Source organism: Oncorhynchus gorbuscha, linkage group LG24, assembly GCF_021184085.1.
Source record: "Oncorhynchus gorbuscha isolate QuinsamMale2020 ecotype Even-year linkage group LG24, OgorEven_v1.0, whole genome shotgun sequence".
Classification (NCBI taxonomy): Eukaryota; Metazoa; Chordata; class Actinopteri; order Salmoniformes; family Salmonidae; genus Oncorhynchus; species Oncorhynchus gorbuscha.
In genome coordinates, this window is record NC_060196.1 from 23,772,455 (window position 1) to 23,789,269 (window position 16,815).

The window sequence follows — 16,815 nt, forward strand, 5'->3', positions numbered from 1 at the left end:
AGGAAGAGTATCTGCTGCCTTGGCAGCAACTTGTGGAGATCCCTAATAAATACGATACTCTCATCCAAAGCGACTTCTAGAAGCCAATAAGGGTTAAGTGAATTGCTCAAGGTCACACAGACAGAATTTCCACCTAGTCGGCTCTGGGATTCGAACCAGCAACCTTTTTGTTAGGCTACCTGCCGCCCACCGATATAGACGTTTAGGTGCAAAAAATTGGAAATTGAAAGTGATCTGGTGCAGTGAAAAAGTGACTTGTGAATTTGTTTGTTGTACTCAGTCAATTGAAAATGTACTTAGAGTATTGAAACATGATGCATTTTGATGATCTGTTTCGATTTTTATGCTAAGAGTTGGGAAAATGTACCACGTGAAAATTGCACCAAAGTGAGTGATTTCTTTTAATTACAAAACTGCTGATAATTCAAAACAGCGAAAAATGAAAGATTGCTTTCCATTAGTTTCATTCCACAATACACGCGCCACACACTGTAGTAACTTAAGCTTAATTAGAACGAAGAAAAACACATATGTAAGGTTTAAGAATTCAACGTTACAGCTTCAACAATACACTGATCGACTTCCACAACAATAAGTATCTAATAATTAACTAAATGAGTGTCTTTAATGCATTCTGAGACATGTGCTTCTCTCAAAATTTGAGGTGATAACTAAAAAGCCCTTGATTATGGATACTCAGTGCATTATTCCGATAGGAGGCAAAGAACTTGAGAGGACGATGTGACAGCATACCATCAAAACATGAGAAAAACAAGTCAAGCTGGTTTAAACATGCAGTGTGAATGAAACACACATTTCATCAAACCGGTTTACTGAAACAACACTAATTTCATGATGTATAAACATACTAAGATTGGTCTTCATTTCAGGCTGGAGGATGTAAAGTCTTTATTGGTCAGGGGTCTTCATTCGGAATCAGAATCAGAATGTGTCTTCTAGTTGTTCTAGTTGTTCTAGTTCTAGTACAGCATGCTGCCCCACACGGAGGCCACCAAGGCTGCGCCGAGGGCTGCGGTGACAGAGAGCTTAGCAGAGGTTGCGCCGCTGATTGTGACTGGGTTACACTTGTTGGTGTCGCAGCAGGTCCTGACAGTGGTGTAGGTGGCGCCCATGAGGGTGGCATTGGTGGTGTTGCACATAGCACCTTCCAGACAGCCTTGGGTGTTGAAGCCTATGAAAGTACTGAGGGAGGGGAAGGCTAGAGAGAGAGAGAAGATATGAGGGTTAGAATGATGATGAACCTGATTCTCTGTGTGTGTGTGTGTGTGTGTGTGTGTGTGTGTGTGTGTGTGTGTGTGTGTGTGTGTGTGTGTGTGTGTGTGTGTGTGTGTGTGTGTGTGTGTGTGTGTGTGGCAGGGATGGGCAATTGGTGAAATTGGCACCCCTTTTGTAGGCTTACAGATCAATTTCCAGTTGGGGTCTCAACTTACTGTTGTCAGTCACTCAATTAACCATGTCAACTAACAATTTTTAGATTGGTAAATTAGAGGCTATTCCCATTGATGGAAGTGTAAGGAGAGGAAGAAATTTCAATTGACATAATATGTGCATAAGCTTTCCATTTAAATGATGTCCTTGCCTTACCTTTCGTTGTGGCTGGCAACGTGACATTCTTTCACTGTAGCTCCAAACAGTAAATATCAGTTTACTTGTAGCCACTATCTAGTTAGCTCTAGATAAGATCTAGTTAGCTCTAGTTAAGATCTAGTAATGGGATTTTCAGTTATTTTGACTGACTCTTGATCTTTGACTCATTTCGTTAATTTGAGTTAGTAGCACGTAGGAATCATGATTCTACAAGCCTCTCGTTCACACGTCCATAGCGGGCTTATTGGAGCTTTCATTTGTTACTGAGACCTGTGAAAGTGTTTTAAAAAATTGAATTTGTTGATTGCTAGGTATACAAATAAGATTATTTTGTGATACATTTGAAACAAGGTCTATTTGTGGCCGCAACCGGACTAGATTGTGAACGACTCTTGGTGGAATGCATTGCTTGACTGCCGTGAGGACGATAAGCACAATATAACTTCAGCCCCCCAAACAACTAAAATGAACGAGTCACTCAGAAAAAGCGAATCATGACTCTCGAGTCCGTAAAAACAGTCGCTCAAAAATAAGGAATCATTCGCAAACGGCGATGTGCCCAGAGAATGTACTGCCACTAAGTTGATCCTTTCTTTTGTCTGGGTGCTAAAATGTTTGTTTTTTAAATAAATAATGTGATGGTGTGATAAATAATGTGATGGTGTGATAAATAATGTGATGGTGTGATAAATAATGTGATAGTGTGATAAATAATGTGATAGTGTGATAAATAATGTGATAGTGTGATAAATAATGTGATGGTGTGATAAATAATGTGATGGTGTGATAAATAATGTGATGGTGTGATAAATAATGTGATGGTGTGATATATAATGTGATAGTTTGATAAATAATGTGATGGTGTGATAATTAATGTGATGGGGCAAAAATAATGTGATGGTGTGATAAATAATGTGATAGTGTGATAAATAATGTGATAGTTTGATAAATAATGTGATAGTTTGATAAATAATGTGATGGTGTGATAATATGATGGGGAAAAAATAATGTGATGGTGTGATAAATAATGTGATGGTGCAAAATAATGTGATGGTGTGATAAAAAATGTGATGGGGCAAAAATAATGTGATGGTGTGATAAATAATGTGATGGTGCAAAAAAATAATGTGATGGTGCAAAAATTAATGTGATGGTGTGATAAATAATGTGGTGTAATAAATAATGTGATGGTGCAAAAATAATGTGATGATGTGATAATTAATGTGATGGTGAAAAAATAATGTGATGGTGTGATAAATAATGTGATGGTGTGATTACTAATGTGATGGTGCAACAATAATGTGATGGTGTGATAAATAATGTGATGGTGTGATAAATAATGTGATGGTGCAAAAATAATGTGACGGTGTGATTACTAATGTGATGGTGCAACAATAATGTGATGGTGTGATAAATAATGTGATGGTGTGATAAATAATGTGATGGTGCAACAATAATGTGATGGTGTGATAAATAATGTGATGGTGTGATAAATAATGTGATGGTGCAAAAATAATGTGACGGTGTGATAAATAATATGATGGTGCAACCAAACCTCCCTTAGTAGATCTTGCTACTGATGCAATGCATTTAGTTGAGAGAGTTAAATTGTTTAACTGCACAAGTTGACCGCTTGTGTGGGTATGGAGACCTGCGAGCCAATGTGGCCCCTCATTATGAGTTCAGATTTTTTGTTGCCCCCAGTTGCCTATCCCTGGTGTGGGGGATGGGGAGTTTCTACCGAGCATGTTGTTCAGGTGAGCTGAATGAGAAGGGATGGGGTGGGTTGGGATTTGAGGAGGGGTTGAGTACTTACTAGCTTTTCCAGTGAAGCAGCGACTCGTGTTGGTTGTGCAGTCCTGATCAGCAGCATTTAGGCAAACGCCCACCAGGCCCACATCACATTTGTTACATGTCAGCGACTCCACTGAAACACACAGCGTTGGGTGGGGTTAGACAATCAGATCACATGGCTTCACACACAACACACAATGGCTGAGTGAGCGAGGAAACATGACAATGATGAAATGTTAATTGTCTGTTTCTGTTAGACACATTGGAGGTTGTAAATATATCTGCCAGTACAGAATAAACAGGGGGCATCTTTGTGTAAGGTTGCGTTTCATGACTGAAGACCTCAGATGATATGATGTCTGGTCATAGACATCTGAGCCCTTTGGACCACACCCTTGTTTGGTGTGCTATACACTACCACAGCAGTACAGGTATGTGGCCTTTATCATACATAATAATTCAGATTCACTGAAATGGCATGTCATTACATCATAGACATTACATGAATCACACAGAATTGTAATTCCCGAGCATCACTGCTGTCTAAAACATCTTTCTTTGCAGGATTGTGAATGAAGACCCCTGACCAAATGTTAACTCCTACAGAGTAGGTCTCTACAAAGTTTCTGTAGCAATTTCTCTGACCAGTCAATTAACAATGACTGAGAAGTGCATTCAAAAGCATAGGGAAAGTGCTCTCTACCTTCTACACCCACTTCCCTGCTGCTGAAAGCACCGCTAGCTACTGCTTACAGTTTCCACTAGCATTGCTACATGCTTTAAAAAACACTAGCCAGGAGATGCTGGACATTGCTACATAACTGGACTACAAACTCAAAAACTTTACAAATGAAATGACAACCCGAAGCCGAAAATAAACACAAAAAAAGAGCCTCTAATAAAGTAGACTATCCTTAGACTGAATAGAACGGACACGTATCATAAAACCTATGGATGAGAATTGTTGCAGGAACAAACCTGTAGCTTAAATTTACCCTGTCATGATAACAACTGAAATACAATATTGTCCAAGCAAATTGCATCCTCAGTTTTGTTTGTGAGCGAGTGGCAATGATGATTAATTAGACTCACCTAGCATAAAAGATGCAACAACTGCAAGGATTCCAAAAACGATTTTGTTCATCTTGACAGAAGTGATGAGTTGAGATTTGATCGCAAAAAAAAATTCCTTTCAAAGGTCTTATTTAGCAAAACCAACTGGTAAAGCCTGGGTCCAAAACATTGGATTTTATACTGTCAGAATTGGGTTGGGGCAAAAGGAGGAGGGGGAAAATGGAGTTCAACCGGTTTTCGGTCATCCTCTGAAAGGTGTGAATGTTTGGAATGAGAGGTATACTAATCTAAGTGGTTGAGGAGGGAGACGGTGGTGGGATGGGCGGAAGGAGGGAGGTTTATGATTTACAGTATCTAGGTGTCACTGAATCCCTCTGTTATTCAAATATTCAAACAAAGCCCAGGTATGTCATCGCACAGCAACTGGTGCCAGGTTAACCTTATACAAGTCAACTGACTGAATATCACCGTAGAATTTCCTTTCATATCAGGTGATAGTCACACTCAAGTGATGATGAGGTGAAAGTATACCATAGAATATACACTGTGCAACTCAGCAGGAAGAGTGGTTCACAAGAGAGCTAAGGATCCACTCAGGGTTGTTGATCAAAAACATGAAACGTATAGGCCTAACTGATAACATTCAATCATTGTGCATTTCAAACTGGTCACAGAAGTATATTTTAAGATGCAGCTAAAACAAATAGGATGCTCTACTACTATACAACAGGGAAACAAGGAAGGTTTGTTTGACACCGGATATTACACTAAAGAATGCTTCGAAAGCTTCGAAAAACCCAGCTCGTGAATACTTCAAATTCCCTAGCTATACAGTGCCTTAAGAAAGTATTCATACCCCTTGACTTTTGCCACATTTTGTTTTGTTACAGCCTGAATTCAAAATGGATGAAATCAATTTTTGTTGTCACAAATACAGAAATATCTAATTAACATAATATTCACATGCCTTGAGTCAATACATCTTAGAATCATCTTTGGCAGTCTTTCTGTGTAGGTTTCTAAGAGCTTTGCACACTTGGATTGTTCAATAGTTGCACATTATTCTTTGAAAAAATTCTTAAAGCGGACTGTAAAATCTTGACCTCCATATTGGCTAAACGGCTGGAGGCAGTGTGTAAAGCGTATGTGTGTTGCTGGTGAGATGAGTCTGGTGAGATGAGTAATGAAAGCAATTTTACAAAAAAATATCACAATACACGTCGTATAAATACAAGGACACAAATTCGGACCGCAATACAATAAACAATCACAAACAAACATGGGGAAACAGAGGGTTAAATAATGAACAAGTAATTGGGGGATTGAAACCAGGTGTGTAAGACAAAGACAAAGCAAATGGAAAATGAAAAGTGGATCGGCGATGACTACAAGGCCGGTGAGGTCGACCGCTGAACGCCGCCCGAACAAGGAGAGGGACCGACTTTGGCGGTCGTGACACAGTGATTGCAACAATAATACATCCAGATCAAACAGGTTTCACTACTGGTCATCACCTACCTGACAACATATGTAGATGCCATTCCCCAACCAGTGTCATGCATGCCATTGGCATTGGATGCTAAAAAAGACATGCCTGTCCCCAAGGAGGAAGACTGGAGGGCCATCGCTGCCAAGTTCCTGGAGAGGTGGAATTTCCCCAACTGTCTTGGCTCCATTGACGGGAAACATGTAGTAATCCAGAAAAACGGGGCGCCACATACCTGTACTGCTGGGGTAGTGTATAGCACACCAAACAAGGGTGTGGTCCAAAGGGCTCAGATGTCTATGACCACACATCAAATCATCTGAGGTCTTCAGTCATGAAACACAACCTTACACAAAGATGCCCCCAGTTTATTCTGTACTGGCAGATGTATTTACAACCTCCTATGTATCTAACAGAAACAAACAATTAACATTTTATCAGTGTCATGCCCCCCCCCACACACACACATAAAAATGCTGCTGATCAGGTCTGCACAACCAGTTCAAGTAGCTGCTTCACTGGAAGAGCTAGTAAGTACTCAACTCCTCCTCAAACACCAACCCACCCCATCCCCTCCTCTCATTCAGCTCACCTGAACGACATGCTTGGTAGAAACTCCCCATCCCCCACACAAGCAGTCAAATTATTAAATGATTTGTGCAATCACTCCATTTGTGCAGTTAAACAACTTAACTCTCTTAACCAATATGCATTATATCCGTAGCCAGAGCTACAAAGGGAGATTTGGTTGCACACCCCCCCATCACCTATCTGATTCTGATTATTTTGAGCGACTATTGTTACTGACCTGAGAGTCATGATTTGTTTTTCTTAGTGACTCGTTCATTTACAACTGTACATTTACACCTGTAAAAACTTGTTCATGAACATTTACAACTTATTTACAACTATGACCTGGCCAAGATAAAGCAAAGCAGTAGGACAAATCAACAACCCAGAGTTACACAAACAAACGTACAGTCAATAACACAAAAGAAAAGAGGAGAAGAGAAGAATAGGCCATAAGAGGTGAAAATAATTACAATTTAGCATTAATACTGGAGTGATAGACATTCAGATGATGATGTGCAAGTAGAGATACTGGGGTGCAAAAGAGCAAGAGGGTAAGTAATAATATGGGGATGAGGTAGTTGGGTGTGCTACTTACAGATTGGCTGTGTACAGGTACAGTGATCGATCGGTAAGCTGCTCTGACAGCTGATGCTTAAAGTTAGAGAGGGAGATAAGTCTCCAAATTCAGTGATTTTTTTCAATTCGTTCCAGTCATTGGCAGCAGAGAACTGGAAGGAAAGGCAGTCAAAGGAAGTTTGGTTTTTGGGGATGACTAGTGTAATATACCTGCTGGAGCGCGTGCTACGTGTGGGTGTTGCTATGGTGACCAGTGAGCTGAGATAAGGCAGGGCTTTACCTAGCAAAGACTTATAGATGACCTAGAGCCAGTGGGTTTGGCGACGGATATGTAGTGAGGGCCAGCCAACGAGAGCATACAGGTCGCAGTGGTGGGTGGTATATGGGGCTTTGGTGATAAAACGGATGGCACTGTGATAGACTGCATCCAGTTTACTGAGTAGAGTGTTGGGGGCTTTTTTTTGGAAATTACATTGCCAAAGTCAAGGAACGGTAGGATAGTCAGTTTACAAGGGTATGTTTGGCGGCATGAATGAAGGAGGAAGCCGATTCTAGATTTAATTTTGGATTGGAGATGCTTAATGTGAGTCTGGAAGGAGAGTTCACAGTCTAACCAGACACCTAGGTATTTGTAGTTGTCCAGTAGTGATGCTAGTCGGGCAGGAGGTTGAGGCGCAGCAATCGGTTGAAGAGCATGCACTTAGTTTTACTAGCATTTAAAAGCAGTTGGAAAGCCACAGAATGAGTGTTGTATGGCGTTGAAGCTCGTTTGGAGGTTTTTTAGTACTGTGTCCAATGACGGGCCAGATGTGCAGTTGATGTCGGAAGTTTACATACACTTAGGTTGGAGTCATTAAAACTTGTTTTTCAACGACTCCACACATTTCTTGTTATTAACAAACTATAGTTTTGCCAAGTCGGTTAGGACACCTACTTTGTGCATGACACAAGTAATTGTTCTAACAATTGTTTACAGAAATATTATTTCACTTATAATTCACTGTATCACAATTCCAGTGGGTTAGATGTTTACATACACTAAGTTGACTGTGCCTTTAAACAGCTTGGAAAATTCCAGAAAATAATGTAATGGCTTTAGAAGCTTCTGATTGACTCAAATGATGTCAATTAGCCTATGGGAGGTGTACCGTGGGTGTATTTCAAGGCCTACCTTCAAACTCAGTGCCTCTTTGCTTAACACCATGGGAAAATCAAAAGAAATCAGCCAAGACCTCAGAATGTTTTTTGTAGACCTCCACAAGTCTGGTTCATCCTTGGGAGCAATTTCCAAATGCCTGAAGGTTCATCTGTACAAACAATAGTACGCAAGTATAAACACTATGGGACCACACATCAGTCATACTGTTCAGGAAGGAGATTAACATACTTTGGTGCAAAAAGTGCAAATCAATCCCAGAACAACATCAAAGGGCTTTGTGAAGATGCTGGATGAAACAGGTACATAAGTATCTATATCCAGAGTAAAATGAGTACAATATTGACATAACCTGAAAGGCCGCTCAACAAGGAAGAAGCCACTGCTCCAAAACCGCCATAAAAAAATACAGATTATGGTTTGCAACTGCACATGGGGACAAAGATCGTACTTTTTGGAGAAATGTCCTCTGGTCTGATGAAACAAAAATAGAACTGTTTGGCCATAATGACCATCATTACGTTTGGAGGAAAAAGGGGGAGGCTTGCAAGTCGAAAATCACCATCTCAACCACGAAGCACAGGGGGTTTCAGCATGGGGGTGCTTTGCTGCAGGAGGGACTGGTGGACTTCACAAAATAGATGGCATCATGAGGAAGGAAAATGATGTGGATATATTGAAGCAACATCTCAAGACATCAGTCAGGAAGTCAAAGCTTGGTCGCAAATGGGTCTTCCAAATGGACAATGACCCCAAGCATACTTCCAAAGTTGTGGCAAAATGGCTTATGGACAACACAGTCAAGGTATTGGAGTGGCCATCACAAAACCCTGACCGCTACCCAACACGTTTGACCCAAGTGAACCAATTTAAAGGCAATGCTACCAAATACTAATTGAGTGTATGTAAACTTTTGACCCACTGGGAATGTGATGAAAGAAATAGAAGCTGAATTAAATCATTCACTCTACTATTATTCTGAAATGTAACATTCGTAAAATAAAGTGATGATCCTAACTGAGAATTTTTTACTAGGATTAAATGTCAGGAATTGTGAAAAACTGAGTTTAAATGTATTTGGCTAAGATGTATGTAAACTTCCGACTTCAACTGTATACAGAGTGGTGTTGTCTGCGTAGAGGTGGATCACAGAATCACCAGCTGCAAGAGTGACATCATTGATGTATACAGAGAAAAGAGTCAGCCCGAGAATTGAACCCTGTGGCACCCCCATAAAGACTGCCAGAGGTCCGGACAACAGGCCCTCCAATTTAACACTTAATTCTATCTGAGAAGTAGTTGGTGAACCAGGCAAGGCAGTCATTTAAGAAGCCAAGGCTATTGAGTCTGCCGATAAGAATACAGTGATTGACAGAGTCGAAAGCCTTGGCCAGGTCGATGAAGACGGCTGCACAGTACTGTCTTTAATTGTTGGTGGTTATGATATCATTTAGGACCTTGAGCATGGCTGAGGTGCACCCATGACCAGCTCGGAAACCAGATTGCATAGTGGAGAAGGTACGGTGGGATTCGAAATGGTCGGTGATGATGTGCAAGTAGAGATACTGGGGTGCAAAAGAGCAAGAGGGTAAGTAATAATATGGGGATGAGGTAGTTGGGTGTGCTACTTACAGATTGGCTGTGTACAGGTACAGTGATCGATCGGTAAGCTGCTCTGACAGCTGATGCTTACAGCTGATGCTAATGCAGAATGCCACAGGATGTTTTGGTGCTGGTCAAGGGCAGTCAAGTCTGGGGTGAACCAAGGGCTATATCTGTTCTTAATTGTAATTTTTTTTGAATGGGGCATGCTTATTTAAGATGGAGAGGAAAGCACTTTTGAAGAGCAACCAGGCATCCTGTATATTGTGCTTATCATTCTCACGGCAGTCAAGCAATGCATCCCGCCACGCCCAGAAATCTGCTCCTTTCATTCTTTGTCCTCAACGCAATAGATGATCAGTTTTGATAGCCTTTAGCGGTACCCTCATCCTTCTCCTCCTCTGTTCCTCAGGTGATGTACAGTGGTGGCCAAAAGTTTTGAGAATGACACAAATATTAATTTTCAAAGTCTGCTGCCTCAGTTTGTATGATGGCAATTTGCATTTAATCCAGAATGTTATGAAGAGTGATCAGATTAATTGCAATTAATTGCAAAATCCCTCTTTGCCATGCAAATGAACTGAATCCCCCAAAAACATTTCCACCGCATTTCGGCCCTGCCACAAAAGAACCAGCTGACATCATGTCAGTGATTCTCTCGTTAACACAGGTGTGAGTGTTGACGAGGACAAGGCTGGAGATCACTCTGTCATGCTGATTGAGTTCGAATAACAGACTGGAAGATTCAAAAGGAGGGTGGTGCTTAGAATCATTGTTCTTCTTCTGTCAACCGTGGTTACCTGCAAGGAAACACATATCGTCATTTCTTTGCACAAAAATTGCTTCACAGGCAAGGATATTGCTGCCAGTAAGATTGCACCTAAATCAACCATTTATCGGAACATCAAGAACTTCAAGGAGAGCGGTTCAATTGTTGTGAAGAAGACTTCAGGGTGCCCTGAAGTCCCTGATTCAGCTGCAGGATCGGGGCACCACCAGTACAGAGCTTGCTCAGGAATGGCAGTAGGCAGGTGTGAGTGCATCTGCACGCTCAGTGAGGCGAAGACTTTTGGAGGATGGCCTGGTGTCAAGAAGGGCAGGAAAGAAGCCACTTCTCTCCAGGAAAAACATCAGGGACAGACTGATATTCTGCAAAGGTACAGGGATTGGACTGCTGAGGACTGTGGTAAAGTCATTTTCTCTGATGAATCCCCTTTCCGATTGTTTGGGGCATCCGGGAAAAAAGCTTGTCCGGAGAAGACAAGGTGAGTGCTACCATCAGTCCTGTTTCATGCCAACAGTAAAGCATCCTGAGACTATTCCTGTGTGGGGTTGCTTCTCAGCCAAGGGAGTGGGCTCACTCACAATTTTGCCTAAGAACACAGCCATGAATAAAGAATGGTACCAACACATCCTCCGAGAACAAATTCTCCCAACCATCCAGGAACAGTTTGGTGATGAACAATGCCTTTTCCAGCATGATGGAGGACCTTGCCATAAGGCAAAAGTGATAAGTAAGTGGCTCGAACAAAACATCAATATTTTGGGTCCATGGCCAGGAAACTCCCCAGACCTTAATCCCATTGAGAACTTGAGGTCAATCCTCAAGAGACGCGTGGACAAACAAAAACCCACAAATTCGGACAAACTCCAAGCATTGATTATGCAAGATTGGGCTGCCATCAGTCAGGAAGTGACCCAGAAGTTAATTAACAGCATGCCAGTGAGGATTGCAGAGGTCTTGAAAAAGAAGGGTCAACACTGCAAATATTGGCTTTTTGTATCAACTTCATGTGATTGTAATTGATTGTAATTATACTTCAGTATTCCATAGTAACATCTGACAAAAATATCTAAAAGTCACTGAAACAGCAAATCTTGTGGAAATTAATATTTGTGTCATTCTCAAAACTCTCTCATTTGTTGACTTCTGTGACCGTAAAATCCTTGGTTTCATGCATATTAACATCAGAAGCCTCCTCACTAAGTTTGTTTTACTCACTGCTTTAGCACACTCCGCCAACCCTGATGTCCTTGCCGTGCCTGAATCCTGGCTGAGGAAGGCCACCCAAAATTCTGTGTTTTCTATCCCCAACTACAACATTTTCTGACAAGATAGAACTGCCAAAGGGGGAGGAGTTGCAATCTACTACAGAGATAGCCTGCAGTTCTGTCATACTTTCCAGGTGTATGCCCAAACAGTTCGAGCTTCTAATTTTAAAAAAAATATTCTCTCCAGAAATAAGTCTCTCACTGTTGCCGCCTGTTATAGACACCCCTCAGCTCCCAACTTTGTCCTGGACACCATACGTTTATTGATTGCCCCCATCTATCTTCAGAGTTTGTTCTGTTAGGTGACCTAAACTGGGATATGCTTAACAACCCGGCCGTCCTACAATCTAAACTAGATGCCCTCAATCTCTCACAAATTATCAGGGAACCCACCAGGTACAACCGTAAATCCATAAACATGGGCACCTATATAGATATTATCCTGACCAACTTGCCCTCCAAATACACCTCTGCTGTTTTCAATCAGGATCTCAGCGATCACTGATCATTGCCTGCATCCGTTATGGGTCCGTAGTCAAACGCTCCCTAAAACACTTCTGCGATCAGGCCTTTCTAATCGACCTGGCCCGGGTATCCTGGAAGGATATTGAACTCATCCCGTCAGTAGGGGATGCCTGGTTGTTCTTTAATTTCCTCTGTTAATTTCCTTAAATAAGCATGCCTCATTCAAAAAATGTAGAACTAATGAGTTATAAACCACACAAAAGTCAGAGTTATAATTAAACTTCATCTTTAACTATATGAGCTTCACCATAGCCCTTTGACTCTCAGATCAATTCAGTGTCTATAAATGAATTCTGAGAGTGCTTACAAAATAATACTTAGTATCTGTTATAGCCAAGATTCACCCCTCTCAACTCAAATGACGAACCACAGATCTTAGGAAATTCACAAAGGGCCTTTTATTTAAAAAAGGAGTATCCCATAGCCAGATCGCATTAGCAATACATTATTGTTCAGTTTGCTCTCTAAAACGAGGTTCTAATCTCGTTCTTTGTACTTCACAGTACCAAAACATTACTCACTATCTGGAATGCTCTGTAGGCTTTATTGGCCAAAGACATCGTAAATCTCTTCTGTCAGTGCTATCTCATAGAGGCCCATCCTAATATTCTAATGCAATACAAAGATGATAAAATAATCTTACAAGCATTATAACATAATCTTGCAATTCTCCACAACATCTCTCCATCACATGATTTAACAGATACATTCACATTGGAAGACACTGTTCAATTCTGACTTATCCCTTTCTGATATTCTGCATATTACCAGACATGTAAAAGACAAGCCTGACCTCTCCCCTCTCTGGGCCCAAAGAGTATTTTCCCTAGAGAAGAAAGGAAAATACAACTGCCGACAGTATAGTTTTAAAAAACACATCCTAATGACAAGTATCTCACATAAGCATATTATGAAAGTAAATAAAACATCTTATTTATCAATGTTACCTAACTAATTCTGATTCAGCTACGACACTAAGAACAGATATAGCCCTTGGTTCACTCCAGACCTGGCTGCCCTCGACCAGTACAAAAACATCCGGCGGGGTACTGCACTAGCATAACCCAGCCACAATCAGCTTGGCAACGTCTGCCAAGCTCTATGTCACCGCAGCCCTCGGCGCAGCCCTGGTGGCCTCCGTGTGGGGCAGCATGCTGTACTAGAACTAGAACAACTAGAAGACACATTCTGATTCTGATTCCTAAGAACCAGAAGACCGCCCCTACTTTGAAATATAGACCAATCCTAGTCTGTTTATACATCATGAAATGTTTTCTTAATAGGGCTGCAATCACGTTAACGGAATCGATATGACAACAGCTAGTGAAAGTGCAGGGCGCCAAATTCAAAACAACAGAAATGTCATAATTAAAATTCCTCAAACATACAGTGGGGCAAAAAATTATTTAGTCAGCCACCAATTGTGCATGTTCTCCCACTTAAAAAGATGAGAGGCCTGTAATTGTCATCATAGGTACACTTCAACTGTGATAGACAAAATGAGAAAGAAAAATCTGGAAAATCACATTGTAGAATTTTTAATGAATTTATTTGCAAATTATGTATAAGTATTTAAGTTTTGTGATCTTGTAGGAAAACAAACACGCAAAACAAACACCCACAACTCAAAAGGGAAACCCAGGCTACCTAAATATGATTCTTAATCAGAGACAACGAACGACACCTGCCTCTGATTGAGAAACATACTAGGCTGAACTCAAAACATAGAAAAACACAGACTGCCCACCCCAACTCACGCCCTGACCATACTAAATAAACACAAAACAAAGGAAATAAAGGTCAGAACGTGACAGCTTCGAAGCAAGTAACACTGAAACATGTATGAAAGCATCAGCTGTTCTGGACAACTGTGTGATCACGCTCTCCGCAGCCGATGTGAATATGATCTTTAAACAGGTCAACATTCACAAGGCCGCAGGGCTAGACGGATTACCAGAACATGTACTCTGAGCATGCACTGACCAACTGGCAAGTATCTTCACTGACATTTTCAACCTCTCTCTGTCAGAGTCTGTAATACCTGTCAGGATTTGGCCAGGGTTGTTCCGGTTTTTGGTCACTAGATGCCCCCATTGTGCCTTTTGACCTTTTGTTTTCCCTTGATCCCCATTATTATTTGCACCTGTGCCTCGTTTCCCCTGATTGTATTTAAACCCTTTGTTTTCCTCAGTTCTTTGCTCTGTGTTTGTATGTTAGCACCCAGCCCTAGTACTCTGTGAACTCTTGTTGATCCCGGTGGACTCTCTTGTGGAATTCTGTTTTTGGTTCTTGTTTGTTTGTTTTTGAGTATCTTTTGAGGCTTTTTGTGCTATACCTTCCACCTTGTGGTTTTACCTTTTTGTCTTGGAGGATTACCTTTGTTCTTGTGGAATTCCTTTTGAGGTTGTGGAGTTACATGTTACATGTCTCAAGTACTGCTGTGTCTGCCTCATCTTCTGGGTTCTGCCGACTATTTGTGGCTCAGTTGGTTAAGTGACTGTTTCTCACTCCGGAGACCCGGGTTCGTAAACGGGTCCTGACAATACCAGCATGTTTCAAGCAGACCACCATAGTCCCTTTGCCCAAGAACACTAAGGTAACTTGTCAAGATGACTACTGACCCTTAGCACTCACTTCTGTAGCCATGAAGTGCTTTGAAAGGCTGGTCATGGCTCACACCAACACCATTATCCCAGAAACCCTAGACTCACTCCAATTTGCATACCGCCCCAACAGATGATGCAATCTCTATTGCACTCCATACTACCCTTTCACACCTGGACAAAAGGAACACCCATGTGAGAATTGATGACATCTCAGCGTTCAACACCATAGTGCCCTCAAAGCTCATCACTAACCTAAATCCCCCATTCTCATCGACGGGGCTGTATTGGAGCAGGTTGAGAGCTTCAAGTTCCTTGGTGTCCACATCACCAACAAACCAACATGGCCCAAGCTCACCAAGACAGTTGTGAGGAGGGCACAACAAAACCTATTCCCCCTCAGGAGACTGAAAATATTTGGCATGGGTCCTCAGATCCTCAAAAGGTTCTACAGCTGCACCATCGAGAGCATCCTGATGAGTTGCATCACTGCCCGGTATGGCAACTACTTGGCCTCCCACCGCAAGACACTGCAGAGGGTAGTGCGTACGGCCCAGTACATCACTGGTGTCAAGCTTCCTGCCATCCAGGACATCTATACCAGGTAGTGTCAGAAGAAGGCCCCAAAAATGTCCAAAGACTCCAGGCACCCTAGTCAGACTGTTCTCTCTGCTACCGCACGGCAAGTGGTACCGGAGATCCAAGAGGCTTCTAAATAGCTTATACCCCAAGCCTCCACTGATGTACATGTAGGTAGAGTTATGTGACTATGCATAGATAATAACAGAGGTAATATGTACAGTGGGGCAAAAAAGTATTTAGTCAGCCACCAATTGTGCAAGTTCTCCCACTTAAAAAGATGAGAGGCCTGTAATTTTCATCATAGGTACACTTCAACTATGACAGACAAAATTAGACAAAACAATCCATAAAATCACGTTGTAGGATTTTTTATGAATTTATTTGCAAATTATGGTGGAAAATAAGTATTTGGTCAATAACAAAAGTTTATCTCAATACTTTGTTATATACCCTTTGTTGGCAATGACAGAGGTCAAACATTTTCTGTAAGTCTTCACAAGGTTTTCACACATTCCTCCATGCAGATCTCCTCTAGAGCAGTGATGTTTTAGGGCTGTTGCTGAGCAACACGGACTTTCAACTTCCTCCAAAGATTTTCTATGGGGTTGAGATCTGGAGACTGGCTAGGCCACTCCAGGACCTTGAAATGTTTCTTACGAAGCCACTCCTTCGTTGCCCGGGCGGTGTGTTTGGGATCATTGTCAATGCCCTTGCTGATGGAAGGAGGTTTTCACTCAATCTCATGATACATGGCCCCTTTCATTCTTTCCTTTACATGGATCAGTCGTCCTGGTCCCTTTTCAGAAAAACAGCCCCAAATCATGATGTTTCCACCCATATGCTTCACAGTAGGTATGGTGTTCTTTGGATGCAACTCAGCATTCTTTATAATCCAAACACGACGAGTTGAGTTTGTACCAAAAAGCTCTATTTTGGTTTCATTTGACCATATGACATTCTCCCAATCTTCTTCTGGATCATCCAAATGCTCTCTAGCAAACTTCAGACAGGCCTGGACATGTACTGGCTTAAGCAGGGGGACACGTCTGGCACTGCAGGATTTGATTCCCTGGCGGCGTAGTGTGTTACTGATGGTAGGCTTTGTTACTTTGGTCCCAGCTCTCTGCAGGTCATTCACTAGGTCCCCCCGTGTGGTTCTGGGATTTTTGCTCACCGTTCTTGTC

The 16,815-nt window shown here is 41.6% G+C and overlaps 1 protein-coding gene across 1 annotated transcript; it reads right to left on the reverse strand.

Annotated features, from left to right (window-relative positions):
• Positions 1-383: 383 nt before the first annotated feature.
• LOC124013078 lies at positions 384-4,642 on the reverse strand. Its single transcript, XM_046327230.1, has 3 exons — positions 4,495-4,642; positions 3,425-3,535; positions 384-1,219 (listed from the first exon to the last, which is right to left on the reverse strand). The coding sequence occupies exons 1-3, from the start codon at positions 4,544-4,546 to the stop codon at positions 981-983; spliced, it is 402 nt and encodes a 133-aa protein (XP_046183186.1). The 5' UTR covers positions 4,547-4,642; the 3' UTR covers positions 384-980.
• Positions 4,643-16,815: the final 12,173 nt, after the last annotated feature.